At 42.4% G+C, this 13,216-nt stretch overlaps 1 protein-coding gene across 1 annotated transcript in view; it reads right to left on the bottom strand.

Annotated features, from left to right (window-relative positions):
• Positions 1-233: 233 nt before the first annotated feature.
• Positions 234-13,216, bottom strand: part of nxph1 (neurexophilin 1) — a 58,493-nt gene continuing 45,510 nt past the window's right edge. Inside the window, exon 2 of the mRNA XM_015974689.3 lies at positions 234-1,919. Coding sequence (XP_015830175.1) covers positions 1,164-1,919 — 756 coding nt within the window. The 3' untranslated portion in view covers positions 234-1,163. The remainder of the gene's footprint in view (positions 1,920-13,216) is intronic.

Below are 13,216 nucleotides of genomic sequence, written 5' to 3'. Positions count from 1 at the left end.
GTCAACAATCCAGCTTGAGTTGAGTCCAATGGAAATGTGCAGAGTTCACATGCACCAACATTCACTCAAATAAGTTTAACACACACACACACGCACACACACACACACACACACACACACACACACACACACACACACACACACACACACACACACACACACACACACACACACACACACACACACACACACACACACACACACACACACACACACAGACCACAAGAAAGAAATGAGAAGAATTTTGATATATTTAGTGGGTTTCACAGCTTTTGTGTACAGGTTGGCTGTTTTCATGAATTTCACATCTAGGGCAGCAACATTTTTTTCTTTGATAAAACTGAGAACAAGCATAAAGTGGGGGTGGGGGGCTGGGGGGCTGGGGGGGACATGTACAGAAGCAGCATAAATCAGAATACTATGTACAATAGAAATCATTCATACAAATTAGGCTCTAAGATATAGAATTCAATACATTACAGCTTATATATCAGGTGATAATGAGCAAGCCCGGTCCCCCACAAGTCTCAGGTAGCAGTCCATCCATCAACAGCCGGCTTCACTAGGAGGAAATCTGACAACAACTGAGGATTGACTCGAGGTCAGCTGACCCCTGTGTAGATAGGACCACGTCACATTTCTAAACTCACATTCATGTCCTCATCAGCTGCTGGGCTGTAAATTATACAAAACAGCGGGGGTTTGTTACCTTTTCTAGTTTTTTAATGAGGAGTTTTAATAAAAAACAAAAAAGACTGCATGGCATCAACAGCACGGCAGGGGCATTCATTCCCCGCGAGTTTGTCATATGGAATAGACACGTGAAAACATAAGAAAACATTCAACTAAAATGAACAAATTAAAACGTTTCAGGACTGGGTTGGTGAAGAATTATGACTCAAACAAACAGGATAAAGTTTAAAACACAACATGGAACCAGAGTTCTCCGGGTTTTCCGGGTTCCTCTCAAACATCTCGTAGGTCTATTCATCGGTTTGGAACATAGACATGAAAAATGTGTCTACAGATTTCAAACCACTGATCTGATCAAACATAAAGAACCTATCTGAATGGCTGAGGGACCATACAGCTAACACACACTTTTCTCTGAGATAGGCAGAATCCCCAGTCTGTGCACAACTTATCTACAGTAGGGTGGGCCATCAGCCAGAGGGGAAGTATGGAGTGTCACTGTGGTAGTTGTAGTCTGGACACACTTTCTGCACCAGTTTGTAGTCAGTGCTGTAGAAGGAAATGAAGATGCAGATGACTTTGAAGGGTTTGGAGCAGAGCCAGGAGACATGGCTTTGGGTTTGCTCCTGGTAGCAGGTCTTGGATGGGTCGAAGTTGCACAGCGTGTTCTTTGCTCCTTTCTCCACCTTCTCGTACTCTATACGGCAATTGAAGGACTTTGAGTCCTTGGCGTCGATGACCGACTGCTGCGCTGTCACATCAAACTCCACTATCTTGGTGGGAGGAACTAAGCTGACGGATACGTTGCCCTGGCCTGTGGAGTTGTGGCGGAAGTACACGCTGAAGGTGCCATTGCCATGATCCACAATTTTCCCAGTGATCAGCAGATTGAGCTTGACCGTCTTTATGTTTGAGTGGAAGTCCCCCCAGCCAAACATCTTCTTGAACTTCCCCGTCTTGACCATGGGTCGCCGTTTGACTCGTGGCCGTGAGTCCTGCAGGTCCGTGGAATTTCTCAGCCAGTCCCACAGGTCTTGCTCCGAGTAGGGCTCTGGAGTGTTATAGTGAAGGTCCAAGGCTGTGCTGTTCTCTTTGCCATGTAAAGTCTGAGAAAGCAGCCTACTGATGGACATCTCCTTACCATTTTCTGTCCATATATGCTTTAATGTGGATTTGTGGCTTCCAGACTTTACAATGTCTGACCTTGAGGTGTGGACACTTGTGACCTGTAGGAGAAAGATAAATAAAGGTCAGCTGGTAGGAAATGTGAGTTCATCGGGATTCAAATGAAGTGAAAATTACACAAAAGCTCTTCAAATATCCAAAAACTAAATTACAAATATGTTTTTTTTATCGTCCAAAACGAGCAAATCTTTGCACATTCATTGTGTTTGCACACTACATTATTATTCTGCATTACTCTGCACTGCAACTTTGCAACATTCATATATGTGTAAAATCATAGTTTTGCACAAACTTGTCCACCGTCCAGTTTCCAAAACTATCGCTAAAATATCTAGCTTGACATTTTTCCTGCAACATTCATATGAAACACGTTTGTTTGTAGCTCTTTTCTGAAGAAAAGATGCAAAAAGCATGAAGGTTTCCCATCTCGCTGATTGGTAGTTCAGTTTGTTAAACAGAGCTCATTAGGAATGTTCTGTTGTGGGGGTTTAAGGGCTTTAAAGGTCAAGAGGTCCTCTGTACAAAAAGTATACAGCTGAATTTTGAGTCTCTGGTTTAAAAGCCTGTTTGCTTCACGATAATGTTCATGTGCTGTTTTTCCAACAGCTCCAAAGGAATTGTTTGTGCAGTCGGCTTCCGAGCAAAGCTAAAGTACGTTGCTTACAAGAACTGTTTATCAGATAAATGACTGACTGGTGGTCCAGACTTCTAATAGTATTTAGACAGGGTCATTAATTCTCAAAGTTCAACTGCTAAGTTAACCCTTTAGGCGCCATAGTTTTTTCAGTAAAATATGAATTTTTTATACCACTATTTAAAGAGCTTGTAGCTTAAATAAAACTTTATAAATAAAGCTTTGATTTGATTTGATCTAAATCTGGTTAGAAATAGAGGAATATTGTAAATTAGAAAAATCTTCAGTATGAGCCATATTTTGTGATAGGAACAAATTCACTCACATAATTTGCACATTATGACATCATCAGGTAGCAGCCATATTGGATTGCATCACATTTGCAGATTTTTTTAAAATGTTTTTGTCTTATTTTCTTAGTGTTGTTATTGTTTATGATACATAGATACATATTCCTTTGTAGACATATATAACTATGTATATATATATATATATATATATATATATATATATATATATATATATATATATATATATATATATATATACATTAATATTTATCACTTCATTGGTATTTTGTTATGTTTACTGCGTATCAATCAAGAACACTGTTTTTGGTGCTTCAGTGTCATGAACACATTTTACTCATCCCTTCTTTGGTTTATTTTGTTTATAATTACATTATATATATATATATATATATATATATATATATATATATATATATATATATATACACACACATTTACAGACAGACAGACAGATGATAGATAATAGATAGATAACAGATAGGTAGATAGATAATAGACAGACAGACAGATATAGATAGATAGATAGATAGATAGATAGATAGATAGATAGATAGATAGATAGATAGATAGATAGATAGATAGATAGATAGATAGATAGATAGATAGATAGATAGATAGATAGACAGACAGACAGACAGACAGACAGACAGACAGACAGACAGACAGACAGACAGACAGATAGACAGACAGACAGACAGACAGACAGACAGACAGACAGACAGACAGACAGACAGACAGACAGATAGATAGATAGATCATAGATAGATCATAGATAGATAGATAGATAGATAGATAGATAGATAGATAGATAGATAGACAGACAGACAGACAGACAGACAGACAGACAGACAGACAGACAGACAGACAGACAGATAGATAGATAGATAGATAGATAGATAGATAGATAGATAGATAGATAGATAGATAGATAGATGATAGATAGATGATAGATAGATAGACAGACAGACAGACAGACAGACAGACAGACAGACAGACAGACAGATAGATAGATAGATAGATAGATAGATGATAGATAGATAGATAGATAGATAGATAGATAGATAGATAGATATATAGATAGATAGATAGATAGATAGACAGACAGACAGACAGACAGACAGACAGACAGACAGACAGACAGACAGTCGCAATTCTGCGACTTTGGCGCTTAAAGGGTTAAAGCCAACTTTGGAAAGATTTGTTATCAAGTGGAAAATTCCAACTTAATGCCAAAGACTTGGCCAGCTTGTGATTCTGCTGTAACGCCGTTGGGACCTTACCAAGTTTGGGAAGATCGCCACGTTACGCATCACTGTTGTAAGCACACGCATGTCTTGTGCTTGTGGCAGAAGTGTATAAATGAAGTACGACGCTCTTGCTCTTGGCCTTTGGTCCAAAGGGCTATCTGCATGCTGTGTGCTGATTATTTCATTAAAAGACCCACTCTGTCTGATGGAAGAAGCCTGTCTCCGACTTTGTTTTTAAAACAACTCAACCCTCAACGGGGGGCCTGGGGTGGATGCTCAAGTGGACTATTGGTTTTCCTGCATCAGAAATGTGGGGTGGGGTGTGAGAGCATGGGAAGATGGTGAAATGTGTCTCATGCTCAATGCGTGAGAGTTAGCAGCCCTGCCATGTTAAATAATTCACACATTAACAGCTGCTCAAAAGACAGAAAATAATTTCATCACAAATATTGACTCACCTGCTGCAACAGACAAGACAGCCTGAGTTTGGCTCACGAGACACCTAAATAAACTACAAGGGTCCATTTATTATATCGGAGTTCATTTTCTTCAGAAAGCTCAGACAAACCTGGAAACCTGACCAGAACAACGCAGTCTGCTCTCACCGAACTCTTGGTTAACAGGTGTTGTGTTCTGGCCACCAGGGGTCAGTAGAGGAGCAGCCGAAGAGAGAGAGAAGAAGAGACAGCCTGCCATTGCTGCATGTGCTTATGCTAGCTGAGTGCTGCTGTAATAAAGTTAAGATTAAAAGTACAACAAATTGCCTGCTCCTTACGACCACTCGCAAACATGACAGTTGGCGACGAGGATAAAAGAGGACGTTCTACATTGACGGGGGGATCTACAAGAAGACGACATCTCCCCCCTGCTTTTCTTCAGTGTCCAGGAGAACCTAGCATGCAGCTCGACATGTGGGAGAAAATATTCAGTAATGACTTGCTGTTGGGACAGAATGTCAGATGTTGTTTTACATGCTCCCAGACCAAGGCACGTCTATAGAAGACCCCATTATGGCTCTGAAGGATCACTTTAACCCTAAAAAGAACACTGTCGTTGAGCGCCACGTTTTTAGAAAACATGTGCAAGCTCAGGCAGTATGTGGCAGTTTTAAGAGATTTAGCTACAACACGTGGCTTTGAAGATAAACAGCATGAGATGATCTGGGACCAGCTTGTTGAACATGGATGTAGTCAGCACATATGTGAACAACTGCTGCTGGAAGCAGACTGACCCCCAAATTCCACTACCTCCGCTCCACTCCACTCCCGCCTTCCGCAGCCGCTCACTTCCGAACTCAATTTTTACTGGTACCCGCTCTACAACGGCTCCACTCCGGTGCGGAGACCTGAGGTGCGCAAACAAGCATGCGTGGGATTTTCGAGATCTTACGATACAGTCCGAGCAATAAACGCGGAAGTTATATCCAAACACCCGTTGTGTGGGAGAAGCATCGGCATGAACTGTTTAATCTGCCTATCATTTGTGTTGAGAGATCAGCAGTGTTTGGATCAACAAAGTGTGACTACTTTGATAGTGGAAACTGTATTTATGGCTTACTTTTGTGCATTTAAAGTTCAGCCGCCATTGATAGTTGTTAAAAGTTGTTAAACCTGTGCATATGAAACATAAAATGCTTTTTGTTAATCGATTTATTGTGAAATAACGGAAGCTGTGCTTGCTCCTTTTCCTGTTGGGCGGTTGTGATTCCGGTCCATTGACTGTGGAGGTGCTCCGGCGTCCGGCAAAAATAGGATCGATTCTATTTTTGCTGGACCCCGGAACAGAGGGTGGCGCACTGCGCCGCACGGCCAGAGTGGTAGAGCTCTGATTGACTACAACGGGACCGATTTTGCTGCGGAGTTCGTGCAGGAGCGGAGTGGAGCGGAGTGGAGCGGAGGCAGTGTAATTTGGGGGTGAATGCTGATAGTCTTGCAACTCAAATAGAAGCTGCCACAGAGCAGGCCAAATCCTTTTCTATTCCCAACCCTACAGTTCCTGTTGCGGCTGTCCACACAAAACCACTGCCTGATCGAAGACGGTTCCAGAAGGCACATCAAAAGAATACACCCACTCCTGGTGCAAGGGATACTACTGCTGCTCCAGCCCCTTCACGTTCCTTGCTACCGCTGTGGTGCCGTTAAACACATCGCAAATAGCCCAAAATGTAAGAACTGTCAGAAGGTGTCATTTTGCCGCTCTACACTCTGTTAATGCTGACCTGAAGTCCAGATTCTCTACCCATACATTTTATTGTGGTTCATCTGTTTCTATTATACCCAGAAATGAGGCATATGTCAGCAATGACAACCTGCAAGCCCCAGATGCCACTCTGGTTACGTACTCCCACTCCCCGATACCTCCACTAGGTTGTCTGCTTGCCACTGTGTCACGTGACAATTCATGTTTCTCTACTAAGCTGGTTGTTGCAGACTTGGATCTGTGGATGGCTGGTATTCACTTGGAGACAGGCAGATGTTCTTTTTTTTTTTCAGAAATCTTGAAGATTTAGACTATTAAATGACCGGAAAAATCACCGGTGCTCATCGTGTCCACACAAAAAAAAAAAACAGTAGGCCTACTAAAGCACTGAACGTCACAAAGACCTAAAGAAAGGAAAATAAAATAAAACGTATCCCCCAAGGATAAAAGTTTAATCACCAGAGGGAGTCAGTAAAAAATTGCTCTTCAGTTAACCCGCTTTTTAAAACAGGGTTTATAAAACACACCAGGATGCAAAGGAATCTGTTGGCAGAGATATTAAGACGGGTATTTAACGATTAAACTTAATCTTAAACTAATCAGATGCACATCAGTGACACAAAATACTTGACATCCCTAAGAATTGTTTTCATTGTACAAATATTCAGTTTGAATTTTATTTATTTTTTGGTCAGATGTGTTTTTATTTGATGCTAAAAATTTTATTGTAAAAGTTTTACAGAACACTTAGCAAGGCTACATAATCACAGGAAATGCTCACATTTCCTCAGTTTGTCAGACAAAAGAAGTATCAGCAGGCTTGCACACAGACTGTGGTCATTCAGCAAATAAGACCAGACTATTAACTGAAGAAGGCTCCCAGAGCTGATGACTGATTAACCCAAGGGTTTTCACTGTTTAACGTGTATGAGGCGAATTACTTTTAAAGAGGTCAAGTGGGAAATACAGTACTTGACATTGATTACCTGATTTAAACAGTTAGAGGTGGCAGCAAATCCATCTAGCAGAGCCTTTTGCATTCTGCAGGTTTGCCTCAGAATCAATACTTTAAAAAAAAGGTTTCAGTACCAATCAGCAAGTCAATTCAATTACTTTACAAGACTTTTTCCCCAACATGCTTGAATTCTCTTCGCTAAAAGGACATCAGCCACTTTCTACATGCTCAGTTAGCCCTTTCGGATAGGACGTAACTATTCTTCCTTCACTCAGACCCTTAATTTCAGGACAGTGACATAAGTTTTTATATATTGTTTTGTATCAAAGCACTTATGTATTATGATATCATAATGTTTCCTTTGATTTCCCCTGGTTTTAAAATCAGGTGGATGTAACCTTAGCTGATCAAAACCAACTAGCCTCAATTGTTAATCATTGCATTTGTTCATGAAGGTTTGTGAATGGTCAGTTATGCTGAACTTCCTTGAGGTCTTGTGGTGGACATAAAAAATGAGATCAGATCTGAAGGTGGAGGCAAAGACGAAGATGGCATACCACCACTAGATCGGTGAGCAGGGACTGCACGTATCTGGCAGGTCAGCCGATCTAACACCGGGTCGTGATCAGCACATAGATTTAATAGGACTGCTCTAGGGAATTTAAATCAGCTGATCAGCCTGGAAATCCTCATGGTCTCTAAGTACTCTCACTATCAAAATCCACGCCATTAGGTACATTTGCTGTATATTTTGGAGAAGTACATATAAATATTGAGATACAACTCGTAAATGCAACATATTTTCACTCAAGTTTGTCTGCATTTTTCTCAGTTCAGAAATAGGGACTGGCAGTTGTGTGTGTGTGTGTGGAGGGGGGGGGGGGTGCTTTGCCCTGGCTCTTGCCTGAATGGGTATCTTATGGGCCATTCCCATCTGTACCGGGTCGGCCCGGGCCGGGTAGCCCCAGTCGGCCCCAGCCTCGCCCGGTTGATTCCACACATCCTTGCCTTAAGCCCATGTGGGCTGATTCTACCCACCAATCAGAGGCTTGCTCTAATGGAAGGTGTGAATTTGCTGTCAGCAGTGGGTGTGTTGGCCCTGGTCGGCCTGAAGCAGACCCCCTCGAGAAGAGGGCTGAGAATGAGCCTTGGTTGGCCCGGAAAAATACCAGGCCACCCAGATATGTAAACAACCTACGCTTCTGTTACCTTTTATGGCACCGGCCGAATTCCATGGTACCTACCGAGGACTGATCCACGTGATATGAAACTTGGGAGACAGCGATTTGCCAAGATAGACAGCAGCGCATGTGCAAGAGTGTATTGTCATCAATCCTTGCATGCGAGCTGTAAATGTAGCAAGCAGCGTGGTAAACAGAAAACCTCCAAAGTTTGGGACCACTTTACTAAACTCAGTTGGTGACTGGATGACGGCTTCGACTTTGATCTATGAAGCAGCATCGTCTCAATCTGCTCCAGCAGGTAAATAAACAGTTAAAATAATATCATTAATTGATATTTTAGCTTCCGTTAACATTAGCTAATGGTGCGTTCACTTTCTCCTCGAAACTCAAAAATTCTGACTTCCGAGTTGGAAAAATCAACTGTTTGAAGAAGAATGGCAAAAGTAGTCTTGGGCGGTATACCGGTTCATACCAAAAACCGGTGTTTATTTTGGTTATGATATGAATTTTTCACATACCGCTATACAGGTGAATGGCCTAAACAACGTACAGAACGTTCGTAGTAGGAAAGTGTTTCAGCGGAGACTCGTTTCACTGCTACACACAAACACCACAGCGTGGTGAAACCAAGAATGGCGGCTGGCGGGAGCTGTCACGGTGACATCGAAACTTCGAACGCAGAAGAACTTATTCAAAAAGGAGGAGCCATGTCTGTTGTTTGGAGGTATTTCGGGTTTAAAAGTTCGGACGTGGAGTAAACAACTAACGGTCAAGCAACGGTGGTAGCCAGCGGGGGTAACACCAGTAACTTGCTTCATCACCTCAGCCAAAAACACGTCTTGGATTACCAAGAATGTCTCAAGCTTCGATCTGCACCTTCCACCTCCGAGGCTAAAACGGCTAGCAGCAGTCAGAGTCAGACGTCCATTAAAGACGCATTCGCTAAAGGGACTGTTTATAAAAAAAATTAAGCAAGCGTTGGGTCGAGATAACCAACGCAATAAGGTTGGATGTGAAATCATAAAGATGGTTAACTGCACAGATTATATGCATAATGTGTTCAATAAAAATAGTTTATTTTGACTGCAATATTTTATCTTTCTAGTGTTTTTTTTTCTTAACTGCTTTCTTTTGACAAGGATACTTTGAGGGGGTTTCTGCATGTACCTACCTGTGACTGGACATGGAAAAACTGGAATTCTGCACATGAAGGTAAAACGGGCTATTTAAGGCCAATCTAGTGGAGCAATTATTTTCTTATAGAAATAATCTGGGTAAGCACGGCCTTGAGAAAAAACCCGTCAAATACCGTAAAGCCGATGTAATTTTAAAAAATACCGTGATATGACATTTTTGCCATACCGCCCAGGCCTAGGCAAAAGGAATGAAGATTTGTCCTCCATCTTTTCTTCCCCTTTCAGGGTGCTCAAGTTTTTCTATTTCTACAGCTGGGTAGCCTGATACCTTCAGTAAGAGGCTACAGCTGCACAAACATTAGCTGTTAGCAACACGTCTGTCTGCCATGCGGCTCTGTTCCAGCCTCTGGTTGGTCTAGCACAGACCAACTCTTGATGGAACTGGCCGTCCATCTGTATTTTAACAAAGCTTTTACCGACCCCTTCTAACATGTCTTTAGAAGAAAATCAATTTTAAAATATATATTGTTATTGTTCTATCATAGCTGTAGTTACTTGTGCTTATTCCTGTAATATTCTAGGGTTTTCTAGAGTCCTAGAACCCCCAAGGCACTTTACAACACAACAGCTATCCACCCATTCACACACGGATGGTGATGAGCTACACTGTAGCCACAGCTGCCGACCACAGACGCCACCAGTCCCTCCAACCACCAGGAATTAACTCTAAAATTTCCACTTTTTGCTTCCATACAGAGTCTCTAGTATCTGCTGAGAAACCTGGATTGAGTTATTGAGGTAAATGTAATGTGTATAATTTTGTTTATATAAAAAAATCTTAAATAACTTTAGAGAACTGCAGCTTTTGAAGGATATTTTCACCAACCAGATGTATCATTCAGTGGTGCAGAACCTAAAAGCAAATTTCCTAAAGGAGATTGAAGAACTCCATTTTTAGAATGAAAAAGAGAAGGATGGCGGTGTGAGGGAGAACTCGAGCAAATGAGGAGGCCATTTTAAACTCAAGACTCAAGAGCATTCATTTGAAAGCAGAGGGGAGCGGTAGCGGAGAGGTAAATCATCTCAGAGTTTCAGACACCACCAGGGTGTAAAGCTGTCTGATGGAAACGTCACATGGAGCAGACGAGTGGGACGAGGAAACCGCGGTTGCTTTGACAGATGTCAGAGTCGCCTTTACATGCAAAGCAAGGTGGAGCTGTTGGAGCAAACACATCCTGGTATGTTAAAGTGACTTAGAAGATAAAGAGGCTATACATATTTTAAGATATAAACCCTCCGTCCCTCCATGATGGACTCACCGATTAAAGAAACCAGTTAGTGGATTTATTCCTTCAGTGAAACATGAATGAAATGCTCCACTCCAGCACACATGACTCAGTAGGGAAAGTCCCTATTGGCTTTGTCAATTAACGACATCATCGCTTACTTTTCATCGTGAGTCATTTGACTGTTGCTGTGAACTCTATAGAGATGTGCATCACAGCACGGGTAAAAAGCAAGATAACACTCCCTGGTGTGTTTTGTAAGTTTGTGGCCCTCTTTGCAGGAAACATGCCGCATCCGAACATGAAGGGGTGTGTGTGTGTGTGTGTGTGTGTGTGTGTGGGTGGGGGTGGGGGGGTGGGGGGGACTGCATCAGATGAGTGTGTAACTTGTAAGGTAATAGCCTAGGGCGAGTGGCATGAGCCTCCTCTTTCTGCCTCCCCCCAACCCGAACCTTTTACAATGTTAACAGGAGGACTGCCATTGGTCAGCTCCACTTACTCTAACAGAGCACACTCCATGTGATGTATGCTCACCTGCGCTCTCCAGGAAAAAGCTCTTTCCAGCCACAACTCCCATGCCAGATTATCTGATGCTTCACACAGATGAAATCCGACATTTCTGGTTCATTGATGGCGCCCTTGTTTCTGCCTCCTGACCACCTCTAACTGGGTTTAGATGCTGCTGGTGCAGGGCACGCGGGCCCTAGAGGGGAAATTGATTCTCAACGTTTTAACAATCCCTGCTTGGACAACTCTGTGGCACCTATACAGACTATTACTAATCTTCCCCAAACAAGTCCACCCATGGATTAATGAGAACATCCAGGTGGCTAAAATAATCTACAGGATAATAGAACGTCTCTGGAACTCCACCAAGATGGAAGTTAACAAGCTTCATCTAAACAAAAACCATAAACACAGCCAGATCTCAAAAACTGAATCAAACGAGACACTAAATCCCCACAGTGCCTGTGGTTAAAATAAAAACTGGTCTGTCCACATGACATTCTCCTCCTGCGCTTTCTATAGATTCTGTCTGCTATTGGTCCCTCCGTTATGTCGTTATGCAACATCGCTCTCTTAACTGGTGTGGTTAGTAGGTCTTTGAAGCATGCTGCTGCTGAGCCCAAACTTAAGAAGAGCAGTCTGGACCCAACTCAGCGTAAGAATTATAGACCCTTCTCCAGGCTCCTAATGCTGAGATTCTGGAAAGAGTAGTGGCAGTTCAGCTTGTTGCTCTTGAGACAACAATAGGATCTGGGGTAACTTCAACAGGAGCTGTGGCATTTTAACAGCAGCTGATTCTGGAGCATCCACACTTCTGGTTTTATTAGACTGGAAAACTGATTTATAAGGAAACACATTTAAAAAAATTGCATTTGGCCACAGTCAGAGAGCTCTGGAACAACAAGTGACTCCACCTCCTAGCCAATGAGTGACTCAGGCCTAGTCCACACGTAGCCGGGGTTTTTTAAAACGAATATCCGCCCCTGCAAAAACTTGCATCCACACCACCGCATTTTAAAAAACAACTCTGTCCACACATACCCGGATAAATACGTTGTTAAGGACATGCCAGACCTGTAGGCGGCAGTACTTCCCCCAGTCTTAACCTCGTCCTTCATCTGTGGTCTTCCACAAGCAGCAGTAATTCCGCTTGCAAAAACAAACAAGCAGAAAGCGCTTGGACAATTGATAAAGCGAGCGCAGCTCTGAGGGCATCCATGCTGTCGGCTAGTGTAAACACAGCCGTAAACAAGGTTGCACACATGATGTCAGCATTTTTTGTCGCGGAAAGTGACGTTGCGGACCTTAAAACTCCGGTTTTGTCTGTCCACACGCAGACACCCAAAACGGAGAAAACGCAGATCTTCACTTTGGCCGGAGTTTTTAAAAAGATCCGTTTTCGTGTGAAAAACCTCCGTTTTCGTGTGGATGACAGGCCAAAACGTAGAAAAATATCTACGTTTTGGCAGATCCCCGGCTACGTGTGGACAGGGCCTGAGTCTGTGATGTTGTGTTTTTGGTACCGTTTGGTACGATAGGAACCACAAAAAGCAGGAAGAGAAATCTTGGGGATAAATTTGAACCTCTGCTGTAGGAAAAGGCGATCCAACTGGACCAAACCCGTTTGAGTCATGCTGAGTACTGCTTGGAAAACTGGTATAAAACTTGGAAAACTGTAAAGAGGTATTATTTAAACAACTAAATGCACTAGCACAGAGATTTTTCAGGTGAGAAATTGGGTCACGTTTGCAACCAAAACTCAAGAGTCCTGCAACCACTTGCTGAACCAGTTACTAACCAGTTAACCTGGCTGACCATGAACTGCTATCGGAGTCTGGTGTTTTTAGTAGCTATATGTTTCTGCTGACTCAGCAACATT

The sequence above is a fragment of the Nothobranchius furzeri genome, chromosome 11, assembly GCF_043380555.1.
Source record: "Nothobranchius furzeri strain GRZ-AD chromosome 11, NfurGRZ-RIMD1, whole genome shotgun sequence".
Taxonomy (NCBI): Eukaryota; Metazoa; Chordata; class Actinopteri; order Cyprinodontiformes; family Nothobranchiidae; genus Nothobranchius; species Nothobranchius furzeri.
This window is presented reverse-complemented; position numbering and strand designations above follow the sequence as displayed.